The sequence below is a fragment of the Echiichthys vipera genome (genome assembly GCF_963691815.1).
Source record: "Echiichthys vipera genome assembly, chromosome: 22".
Classification (NCBI taxonomy): domain Eukaryota; kingdom Metazoa; phylum Chordata; class Actinopteri; order Perciformes; family Trachinidae; genus Echiichthys; species Echiichthys vipera.
In genome coordinates, this window is record NC_139847.1 from 9,570,232 (window position 1) to 9,582,933 (window position 12,702).

Consider the following 12,702-nt stretch of genomic DNA (forward strand, 5'->3'; position numbering starts at 1 on the left):
AAAAAAAGTATGAAAATACTCTGATGCAAGTTCATTTTTTCCCTCATTTTTATTATTTATTTTTATTTTATTTCAAACAACATAAGAAAGAACAAACAAAAAACTTATAATACAAGACATAAAAGTTTAAAAGAAAAGTAAAAGTACTCATTATCTACAATGGTCCATCCATAATTTATTTGTATTTATTTATATGATGATGATGATGATGATGATGAAGCCCTTTATTTGTCACTAGTCACAAGTACCAGCGAAATTGCAGCGCCACCTGTCCAAACATACATGTACATACAATATGACAGAGGGGTAGACAGGACAGGAGGCAGGGATTGGATTGAGAAAGTTACAGCATAACATGAGGAGAGGGAGGAGAGAAAAAAAGGCAACCCCCAGACTGTACTCCAGAGGGAGTGCAGTGTGGGAACAGGAAAAAACACCTCAGCAACAAAAGCATATTTTGTATTGATAATATAAATCTACAAAGTAACATTGAATAATAAAAATATTGTTGTAATATACAACAATATTTGCCTGTACAGTAAAGTAGCATAACATATGTAGCGTGCTTATAGAAAGCCATGATACCCTTTTGAAATAGTCACTTTTTCTGGTTTCCCAGCCTAAAAATGATAATACATTAAAAAAAAAAAAACATTATCTTTACAACGTTCAAATGATTTTTTTTTCAAAATTTCATAAAATTAATAAAAAAATGAAAAACTAGAATAGCAGTTGTTTAAATGTTTCTGTTTCCTCAATTTTGTTAGTTTTATTGTTTTTGAGATACTGGTTTTACAGTTGTATGTTGTTTTTATTTACTGTTTTATATTATTGATTAAACATGAAAAAAAGAGAAACTAATCCACACTAATGCTCCACGTATTCAAAGTAAAATAAAGCACTATGTTTTTTCTACCAACCTGACAAAATGAATATAATAACCTGTGATAAGTATTAATATTGTTGAAATTGTTGTTATATTTGATCTGAGGAAGTCATCTTCTTTTTCTTGTTTCACAAAACGACTACAGAAAAGCTGTGTTTTACACCACACAGGGGCAAAAGAGAGAAACTAACCCCCAAAATAATGACACAAATGCACACTATCATTTTACCAATACATATTTCTGGGGGTTTTCTAAATGTACACCCCAGACATTGTAAATGTGTTATGTAAGCAGCTTTATTATATGCATTGGCAGGACAGTCATCAGCTGTTTAATAAAAATTATTCAACAGGCACAGAAAATAACAGGGAGGTTGTGATCTCAGTGGATAAATGTTCGAATAAACCACTAGAGGGAACTCTGCATCAGTCTATCGTTAATGAAAGAGCACCATATATACAGTACAGTGAGTGAGGACTGCTGTTGTATGAATACAAATTGAATTTGAGTTGGTTCTATAACTGCATGGTCCAAAATATCCTCATAAAAATATAACTGAAAACAATTTGTGCTAGTGTAAGTTTTCACATGTCATCCTAAAGATTCCTGTTCAACAAATGTGGCCCAAACACCACCCCGAGTACGCAGGTGATCACAAACAACACCCAGAAGGTGACGGCCAGCAGCTGCACACAGAACAGCGTCTTCTTGTTCTGCTGTATGACATCCTCTTCACCCATCAGGCCCGGCGCTGTGCCGTAGGGCCTGTCAGGGTGCATCTGCTGCACCTGCAGGCTGACGGTGGGCAGGATGATGAAGCGGGTGTTACTGCTGTCGCCCTCCAGAGAGAGCACCACTCTCTGGGTGACAGTGGCCAGGCGTGTTGCTATGGTCACAGGCAGGTGGAAGGCCACGGGGGGCAGCCTGGCCAGTATACGGGAGTTGCAGGGTAAGGAGAGGGCGTCCCCGGTCTCCAAAGGGGTGAGGTGGCGGCAGAGGGGACAGGGGAGGGCCGGTGGGCTGTGGGGGTCGGGGGGCTCGCTGGGGCAGAGCTGGATCCTCTGGAGGCACTCGGTGCAGAAAACATGCAGGCACTCCAGCATCCGGGGGCACTTGTTGTACTGGTTGTATTCCTGGTAGCAGATGGGACACTCCACATCCATGGGCTCCCCAGAGGAGGCGCTGAGGCTGGATGCTGCAGCAGCTGGGTCCCCCTGCTGGGGAGCTGAGACAGCATCCCCTGTCATGGTGGGAGGGAGGGTGAGCGGATGGAGTTGGCTCGGGTGCTCACTCGGTGAAGGCAGGATGAGACTTGTGGATGAATCTTAAAACAGAAGACGATGAAATCTGTGAAGAGAAAATAACTTCAACCAAGAGGCTCACGTGGCTTTTAAACGCCAGGATCTGCTCTCCCTGGGATGGCGCTTTTGTTTCTTCTAAGTTTTATGAACAGATTCCACAGCCCATGAGTCATAGTGTTCATCCATTTACCCAATGAGCCACCCCCGTCTAACCTCCCCACCTATCACAATCCCCCTGAGTCTATGAGCTGTGAGCTGGCCTGCACGCTCTGAGCAAGTCCAGGAAGTCAGGGAATAAAAAAACAAGCAAAAGCCCCAGATTTGTTTTATAGTTTAGTCATTTAAAGCGGCACTCCACTGATTTTACTGATGTTAGAATATTAATAAGTCTATGGAAAACTTCTGCAATCTCGGATGCTGTTGGTCTGATGAGGATTTACCTACTGGGGACAACGGCTGATACTTCTAGCTTTGCGGTGTAGCCAGCGGATAGACCATTTCACAGTTGTTAACATAAACACTTCAAAGTGTCCCAGCTGTTGCCTAGCATTGGAATTCCATTGAAGGGGTCTACGTCCGGGCCAAGTCCTCTACAAACAGAAACCAGACCACTTCTGTCACCCAAATATTGTCCCGTCGCCCTGGTCATAGAGGTTATATATCTTTGGTGGCTCTGGAGGAGATTTCTAATGTGTGAGATGATGTGTGATGATGTAATCGGGGTTATCTCGTGGTAAAGTTTGAGAATTATGGAAGTAAGCTTGTGTTACAAAGATGGAGTTTGAGAGATGTGAGCATTTACTCGGCATGGAGGGTCTAAAAGGCTGGGACACACCAGGACGATGGTCAAAGTTGGGCGGCGAGCGTCTGTCGCCCTAGTTTTTACAGTGTGTCCCACACTGTTGGCACTTGTTGGCTCTAAACAAATGGTTAAAGTCATGGGCATTAAAAAGAAACATGCTGTATTTGGTAAGATTATTCATTTAGCGGAAACTGTTCATAATTCGTTTTTTGTGTGTGTAATGAGCCGACAAACCTTGCTTTACTGATGCTTTTTGTTGTTGTTGTTGTTGTTGCTCACATGGGAAGAGTAGGCAATCTTTTCACTCACGGGGGGTTTGTTGCTTAGCAAATGGGGTCCCCTTTGAATTGGTCCCTGGCAACCCATAGCCGGAAACCTTTTCTGTCATACGTCTACTTCACATTCATCAGAGCAAAAATGGGCTTGAAGACAATTTACTCCAACGCTAAGCATACTGCTCTACTTCAAAAAGATGTGAAAGGGTTGCTCGGTATAAATAGATGAGGCCTGTTGAAAGCCATCAGGTTCAGTGAGATTATAGAGAGTGAAACTGGCATCGGTCCACCTTCACACCTAACACGCAGATAAAACAGACACTTACCCTCCGCGCACCCCTTTGATCAGAGCACACTCTGGTGCCCGCCTCTGAGCCCGGTTCTTCCCCTCTCCCAAGTCATACTTCTTCTCAAGTCGGTGCAGAGTCTTGCTCTTTCTTCTGCGTGAACATTACCACTCAAGTTTCAGTCTTAATATCCTGCTGTACGCGGCTGAAGCTCGGCTTACAGGCGACCTCCTGTTTTCACTCCGTCTCACCTGATTTTACTCGTCCTCGTCTCTCTCTCTGTTTAGCCCTCACCCCCAAGAGGCATCTGTGTGGTTTGCTCAGCAGTAATTAAACCCTTGGTGATGTGAAAGTAACCAGGACACACAAGACAGAAAATGACAGATTGGGAGTCTCATTCTTTCCTCTACTCGCATATTATGTTATTATGCGTCCACACAGTCAGCATGTGGGAGTTTTAAAATAGCAGTGTGCGGATTAGGGTGAAATTATCAACATTCTTCCATTTTTCTGTATTGAAAGTAAGTTGTTTAAGTTGATATCGTAAAACACCTTTTCTCTTACAACCTTAAAAAAACATTTGGAAGAAAAAAAGAGTGTAGTGTAAAGAGTTCAAGTATTGGCAGATAAATCATGAGTCATACCCTCTGGCCCAGTATCTGTTGCACACACCCTGACTGAACGATTTCCTTTGTAAGCAGCCTTTCTTGTAGAGACGTGCTTGATGCTTACGCTGCTATTTTCAGTGTCACTCTGTCAACTCTCACTTTCACTACAAGGTTCAAAACAGGGATACCTATTAAAAGGGATGTGCTTAGCTTGAGTTTTTTTTACACCTGATACTGTGTGCTCAGTGAAAACCGGTCTCTCTTTATTATAAAGCAGGTTGAGGTGCTCTATAAATACTGTGAACGTATCAAAACGCTCAATCTTTAGAGGAATAAAAACAGCACGTGTTCAGAAACTGTCCTTAAACGAGCCGTCAGGACTTCTGTACAGTTGTGATGTCACAACTATACTATATAAAGGTAGAAAGTGCTGCTAAAGTGCTGTTACAGTCATTCTCCGGCTACAATGACGGTGCGGAGAGGCCAAGAGCTTAAATGACCCTAAAATGCTGACCAATCAGAGCAGACTGGTCTTTTTCAGGAGGGGGTCTTAAAGAGACAGGCACTAAAACAGAGAGTTTCACACAGAAGGTGAAAACAGGTGTATTCAGACGGACAAGATGAGAAAAATAATGTGTTTTTCGAACATTAAGCATGAAACATGTTCTAGTAGGAACCCAAAACACAAGTTTGACCCTGAAAATGGGACTAATAGAGGACCTTTAAGTGAAATAAATGGGGCTATTTAAAATATGTTTACATTTACAAGTCCACCTTAACTCGCACAACATATGCGATAAACGAGTCATTGTCTTACAGTAGAGTACTGTCGGTGAAAGCACAAAGAGTTCATTTTATAACCACTTACTTTGTCTAACTCAGTAGTAAAATACTGTATAATATTAGCTTCAGATGAACTTTTTTTATTGGTAACGGTGGCTGGATTTTGTCCCCATCACTCACATTAGAATTGTTTAAGGAAGAGATTTTTAAGACGACTATTGCAAATACCTTGAGGCTAATGATTCATCAAATTCTAGATTTGAATTGAAGTTTGTTTTAATTGTCTAATTCTCAATCTGAAAGTGACATATTGTGCTTGGGGTGTCTCCTACCCTACGAGATGCGTTCAGTAAACACTCATTACACTGCATTTTATTAAGTCAATACATTAACTCTGGCTCCGAGCCAAAACAACCTTTCACTGATTTCGTGTCTCAAAAACAAAACAAATATCCTGCTATGACCACAGTAAGTTTGTTACATTTATTTAAATAAATAAAGGAAAAATCACATATGACCTCAGGCCTGTCCTGAAAATGTACATTTTTTAGTCCTGTGTGAACAAGATAATAGCTTGCTTGCACAAGTTTAGAAAACAAATCACCTTTCAGGACTTCAAGGCTCGAGTAAATAATTAAAAAAAAAACTTCAAACAAAGAGTTTCCTTTCTCTTTGAATAAACACAGTTTTTGGGAAATGTTTTCTGGACATTTAGGTAGAAAAAAAACCCTTTACAGTAAGTTCAATGATGGAGACAAAAAGCGGGAAGCCTTAAGATATCAAGACTGTAAAACACACTCTCTCACACTCACACTCACACACACACACACACACAGAAAGAAACAGGGCTTGTGACTGTTGGCCAAGATTTCACCGGAAATCCTCTTGTTAAGAACTTCATGCTGGAACAACTGATAGGAGGAGGGTTGTTTGGGGATTTCGGAAAGGAAGAGGTGACGTCACATCTCTCTCTCTCTCTCTCTCTCTCTCACACACACACACACACACACACACACACACACACACACACACACACACACACACACACACACACACACACACACACACACACACACACACACACACACACACACACACACACACACACACACACACACACACACACACACACACACACACACACCCTGCAGTGTCAGTGAGGGCGAGGAGGGGGTAGCACTTACATTCAAATTAGATTAATAGGGGGAATCTTAAGGCATTAACACTCTTCCCCAACCCAACAGTAGCCTAGTTATTCATTAAATCCCCAGTAGTGTAAAGTAACTAAGTACATTTACTCAAGTATTGAACTTAAGTACAATGTTTAGGTACTTTACTTGAGTAAACTTCTACTCCATTACATTTCAGAGGAAATATTGCACCTTTACTCCACTATTTATTTGGTCACTTTACACATTCAGATTGTTGAAATGTTATTAACAAATTAAATGACATATATTGTTTTAGATTAAGCTATAAGTAAATCAAATTAGTCCTAACGTTACCAGCTGCAACATTAGATATTTACATTAATCTATCAATTATTATAGTCTTATAAGCAAATGTTCTTAAATGGGCCATTCTGCACTACGAGTACTTTTACTTTTTGTCCTTTAAATACATTTCGATGCTGATACTTTAGTACTTTGAGTTGGAGCAGAGTATTTCTACAGTGTGGTGTTATTGCTTTTACTGAAGTTCAAGCTCTGAGTACTTCTTCTGTTAATTAATAACACATGGATGTCCTGGGCTGTGATTAATGTGCTTGTATTAACAGGGTCACTCGTTCTGTGACTGTGGGTGTAAAACACAAACAAAGAATACGTGCTTTTATGCTCGAAAAACACACGTGGAGGTGTGTGTGTCATGGTGTGATGGTTTCATTGCATCACTACGTGGAGCTTAATGACTCACCGCCTGTTTATGTGGCTCATTGTCTGCCCTCCCACGCGCTTCCTCACCGTGACTTATAAGTGTGCACAGCTGGCTTCTGCCTTCATTCACAAGCTGGAGGTAAATCGGAAAGCATGTACTCAGGGCATGAGTGCGGGGTTTGTTACCAGACCTACAACGCAGGTCGGCGGTGTCCCCGGCTGCTCCACTGCGCGCACAGCTTCTGCGAGACCTGCCTGCTCGCCCTCTCACAGCCCCGGGGGTCCGAGGAGGCACCGGGCCGGGGAGCAGCTGACCGGGTCATCGTCTGCCCGCTGTGCCGACACCACACACTCATCTCCGGGGAAGGGAAGGCGGTGAGAGCCGAACTGAGGGTGGATGAGTCCGTCCTGGAACAGCTGCAAGCGTCCGGAGTCCTCTACCAAGAAGAAGAGGAGGACCCGGACCCGGAGGAGGAGGAGGAGACTGCAGCCGAGGAGAGCGACACATCCGCGGGCTCAGGAGGTGGGGCGCTCCGGCGGTCCTGTGGGAAAGTTTGGCGGTTGTTAAGCGGGAAGAGCTCACGGCGGAGGGGCAGAGAAAGTAAGTTAACAGCGGTTTGGGGTTCATGATTAGTTTCTTATGTTGTGAGAGGGACGAAACATTCAGGACTTCTTAAAATGAACAGTTTGTGAAAGGGGTTTGGTGGTGACAGCCAGTACCACAAAAACCAGAGGCGATTCTAGAGTCTGTTTGGGCCCTGGGTACAGATTCACAGGGGCCCCTCCAATCACCATTTATCTCCATTATGTAGCCAACAACAAACAAAGCAAAATGCTAACTCTTTTAAAAAATTTAAAAATTGCACATTTTAGTTATTTTCAAAGGTATTTAAAAAAAAATATATACAAACATTAAAAATTTGGTCATTCAAACATATTATTATGAAGAACAATAAAAACGGAATGAAAAAAACAGCACAATAAAAAATGGTCAGGTGGGGCCCCCTTAGGGAGGTCTGGTCTCCTACTGTCATTGAAAACTGCATGGTCACTGCTGTAGTTTAAAGATTGTCAGCCTTCAGGGACCCCCGGCCTGGGGCCCAAAGCAGTTACACGCTGGTTATCACAGTCAGTGCGTTTACATGCAGTTTTAAAAACCAGATTAAATTTGGGGTTAAGGGCATACTCCGGTTTCTCAAACACCATGTAAACACCATAAATCGGAGTTCTCATAACCCGTTAACAGATCTAGAGAACTCCTTTAGGAACCAGAGTTCTCTTGCATGTAAATGCTTTACCAGGATTATTATCAGGTTTCTTGTCTCCCCACTCCGGGGCAGTGGCTTTTGACCCGGAAATGAAATAAACCAGAAAGCAACAGCGCCGAAAAGAAACAAAAACAATAGAGCGTTACCTTTAAACCGAGGGAGGATTTCGCCACGGCAAGTAACATCACTACCAAGAAGACTCGTTTTTGTCATAATTCTGTCCCAAAGTCGGCTGTTTGTGATTTTGACAAAGGGGAACCGGAAAAAAAACGTATTCCGATCAGCTGTATGTTGGTGGAGCGCCAACTACTGTACCGCAGGTCGAGTTACTCTGTCATTTTCCCATTCAAACCCAATTCATGTATACGAGGGGAACTTCAATAATCCGATTATTACCTTAACCAAGGTAAGGCCATTTTCGGGTTACTGATGTGCATGTTAATGCACTGAGTGTAAAAAATACTCTTGCTATAAAATACTTGAGCAAAGGTAGCCTGCGTGGCTTATTACCTGTAGGACTGTCATTAAACATGAATGATAGAATGCCCCCTTTGATTGTTAAAGTCCTGAAAGGTATTTTTCTTATCTCTTGCACATAAGATAATAATTTGTACAACAAGCTGCTATAATGATGTGCAACAAGGTCAAATAAATGTGGGCCCCCCCTGTTTCACTGTTGCGTAATTTACAACTTTATTATTCTCATTATGACCTCACATAAATCCCAGCAGAGCCTCACACTACAGGAGGTCTAATCAGCAGCATAACTGGAAACATCTGTGAGGGAACGCGGGGCCTTTAATTTATAACGATGCATCATTTTTCACAAGTTGATCACATAAAATGAGAGGAAGTTGTAACTACAGCAGTTAAATACATGTAGTGAAGTAAAAAGTACAATAATGTATATAATGATAAAGTACTTAATTACATCCTACCACTGGTAAGAGTAGGTATTAATGCAGGCTTTTGTTTTTTTATGTACCTATAAACAGGCCTCAGGTGAATTAGTGATATATACAATGTTTACGGGTTCAGTTTCAGGTTTTTCTATATAAAAAAAAACATCTTTTATTTAATTCACAGATGTAGTCCTAGAAATAGTCTAGACCATTATGTGTAATTTTAACATCTTACCACCCAGCACTTGACAGAAAGCTTTATTTAAAAAAGACTTTGTATTTATTGTTTTTCTAATGTGTCCTCTTTTCCTTCAACAGACTGTATGACCGATGATGACTTGAGGGACTTCGCCCTGATGTCCTGTTACATGTTTTAAGGAGTCCACATCTTCAGAGACCCGGGATAATGTGACACTGTATTAATCTTCAACGCTTGTTCCTCGTAACATGGACTGATGATGATGATGATGATGATGATGATGATGATGATGAAACCTTGCTGGCACACACACACAGTCAACAATGATTTAAGTCAGCTGCTCTGTTGCACACCAATGAGAGAAGAAAATGGAAACCTTGTGAGAAGCCAATGTGGCCCTTTTAGGCCTGACAATGCACTAATGTATGTTATATTTATTCTTTTGATTAATGCACTGTATTTTGACATATTTTTATATATTTAAGAGGAAATAAACAAGTTCTGGTTTCAACTCATTTTAAGCTTTTTTGATGGGAGTTTTTTGATGGGATTTGGAATATTCCCACCATTAATAAGACATTTAATAGAAAAATTTCAGCCCAGTACGCCTTTATTTTTTAGTCAACTGGTCTTCACTACAGTTTGTTCCTTCCTGTGTATGTTTTTATGGTCCAGGTAATTGGATATTGTATGGCATTCATCCTAAGTGTGTGTGAGTAAGTCAGCTTCTCAACTTTCTGATTCCTTGTTTAACTGCTAAGTACGGTAGCCCTTTTAGGCCTAGTAATGCACCAATTAATGTTTTATTTATTTTCTGATTATTGCATTTTATTTTGAAATATTTTATATATTCTCGTTTCAACTGAAGCTTTTCTTAATGGGAATCTGGATGAGTCAGTGTGCTCACTATATATATATATATATATATATATATATATATATAAAAAATCATCACCATGGAAAACATGGTAAATACCAAAATCCGACGTTAAATTGCACATGAATACCCCCTCAGGTGGTAATTTCCACTTAAGAGCTTGCTGAACATTTTGATACACGAGTTGCCGAGATGCGATGACCTTTGACCTTTGCAACATAAGAGTCTTCTTTATTACAACAACACTGTTTTTGAGCTGGTAGGGAAGTTTATGTGCTTTACATAAGGGTAGACCAAGCGTATGTAGCTAAAACAGAAATATTAGCTTTCTCTTTTGTCCTTAAAAATCTACTATTCATGATCTATTGAAAATTCAGCTTATTTACCGTTTGTCTTTTGATAAATCCTCTTCTTGCTGTAGCAGATGAATTAGTCTAAAAGGGTTTTCCCCAAGTAACAGGTCAGGATCTGTGGGTCCGCCATGTTTCCTTTCACTACAACAACAAAAGCACTTGAACACAACGCACTGGTAATTTCCAGTTCACAAATGGAAAGGACCATCTTTTCTATAGCACGTGAAGGCAGCATGAGTGTTTGTCTTTAAATAATGCAGGCCTAAGTCGACTTTACAAAGTAAAATTCAAGAAATAGGCCTATATTCAGATAAAATTGAAGATAAATCTACAAAACTGGGGAAAAGCAAGTGAATAGCTAAAGAAATAATAAAGGTTTTTCCATGAAATGTGTCAAAATGGGGAACTACCTCTTCGCAGATCTGGAAAGTGGGACCAGGTGAACAGCATTGCATCCAATCAGACTCCCAACCAGCAGCAGAGTGAAAGCTCAATGGCTGAGTTGTTTGACACATGAACACTACTACTATAACTTGTTTTAAGGCCTTTTTGATAAACAAACCCTGGGAGAAAGCTCTCCATCATGATAGGAAAAGCTGCTTTCTACTCAAGGTAAGAATCAATTTGTCAAGCTTTCCCTCATGTAAACATTTAAAAAAGGGTTAGTGATTATTCTGATTGACAGCATTATGAACCTTGAATTACAACAGTACTCCTGTGAGTGTGCTTTTCTTTCCTTTCGCAGACTCTTGCTTGTCTGTTCAGCTGTCATGTCGTTTATCGTGAGCTCAGACGCTGCAAGAGGTGAGCACAAACAGGCCGGTATGAGTAGTGTCATGAGGCTTGTGTTGGCTGATTGGGTTAGGTGGAGCCAGGGTTAACGGGACAGCTGGGAGTTTTTGAAGTGGGGTTGTATGAGGTAACCACAGTCCGTGTATTTCCTACAGTAGATGGCGGTCGGATGTTTGGAGAAGCAGGTAGCTGGACAGGCAGCATCTGTGTTCTCGTCAAATCCACCAGACTCCGTTGAAAACACCAATTTTACACCGACACAGAACCCAGGAGTTGCTGGTCTACTACTGCCACGATGGACTTGTTGACACCAAAGTTGAAGGTTGAAATGTTTTTGTCAGTGGAGTCTGGTGGCTTTGACGAGAACATAGAACAGCTTTAGTTTCCCCCGCATAAACTTAAACATGGCTGTAATGGAGGGTAAAGTGGTGAAAATATTCTAAGTATAGCTTCAAACAGGTCAGTTTTTATTTTTAGGCAGGCCTTTTTCTAGGTATCTAACATACGTTTAGCTGCTGCCCCCATCCACAGCAGTACATTCAGGTAGAGTCGGTTTACAAACTGGAGGCGTGCTACTTCCATCACAATCTAGTTGATACACTGACTATGGATCAATACGTCATACAGCCCCAAAAAATCTGAATTATTCTTTCATGATTTCTTTTGACAATCTTACAAAAATGTAGAGATGAGAATTGTATTTATTAATTTACATATAACTTATGTAACACATTTGGAAATGTATTTGATGTTGAGGCATAGTAATTTCAGGTTATATTGAACTAAAATGAGGATCTAAAATAAGCATAAAACATCAATGTGTCACATTATTTGCCTGTATAACAGAATTAAATAATAATAAATTGCTATTTTCGTCCCTACTTTTTTTTCCCATAACAACCCAAGTGTACAGAGGAGGGAAGCATAATGGCCAGAGACAACTGTATACTACACACAGTCAACACCACCCCCCCTTCACTGGTCTGTCATCCACCGAAACTGGAACTAATAGTGAAACCGATACGAGCTGGAATGATAGAGAAGCCTCTTCAATCATTGACCATCAATCAAACCCTCGACAGTTTACAGAAGGCAGCTTTAGTTACAATCAAAACAACCCAGATAACAGACAGTCCCGAGAAGAAACACCCAGAGTGAAGCCAGCGAGCAGCCACCACCCTCGTTCTGGAAATTCTTATAATCCGTTTCCAGTGATCATTAGAAAATCCTCTCTCAAAGACGCTGCCAGTCCTTCACATCAGAGCTCCAGTGCTTCACAAGTTTGGGACCCCAAAGACGCTCAGAAGTCCTTCATCAAAGAAAAAGCCCCAAGAAATGACTCTCCTTCTCTTTTTTCACCCCAGACTGGTAGATATTGGAGTACTTCACTGCCAACTTCAAGAGAACATTATAGTGGCTATAAAGACACAAATGATCTCGCTGTGGCTGGGGCGCGGAGTACATCTAGTGGGATTAAATCAAGCAAATTTCTCG

At 41.0% G+C, this 12,702-nt stretch overlaps 2 protein-coding genes across 2 annotated transcripts; one reads left to right on the forward strand and one right to left on the reverse strand.

The window, feature by feature from the left end:
* Positions 1-1,483: 1,483 nt before the first annotated feature.
* On the reverse strand, positions 1,484-2,134 carry LOC310963955 (uncharacterized protein; the record flags this gene model as incomplete). The annotated part of the gene is made up of 1 exon (XM_083936912.1): positions 1,484-2,134. The coding sequence occupies one exon, from the start codon at positions 2,132-2,134 to the stop codon at positions 1,484-1,486; it is 651 nt and encodes a 216-aa protein (XP_083793038.1).
* Positions 2,135-6,964: 4,830 nt separating this feature from the next.
* LOC310963770 (uncharacterized protein) lies at positions 6,965-9,657 on the forward strand. Its single transcript, XM_083936693.1, has 2 exons — positions 6,965-7,418; positions 9,306-9,657. The coding sequence occupies exons 1-2, from the start codon at positions 6,971-6,973 to the stop codon at positions 9,362-9,364; spliced, it is 507 nt and encodes a 168-aa protein (XP_083792819.1). The 5' UTR covers positions 6,965-6,970; the 3' UTR covers positions 9,365-9,657.
* Positions 9,658-12,702: the final 3,045 nt, after the last annotated feature.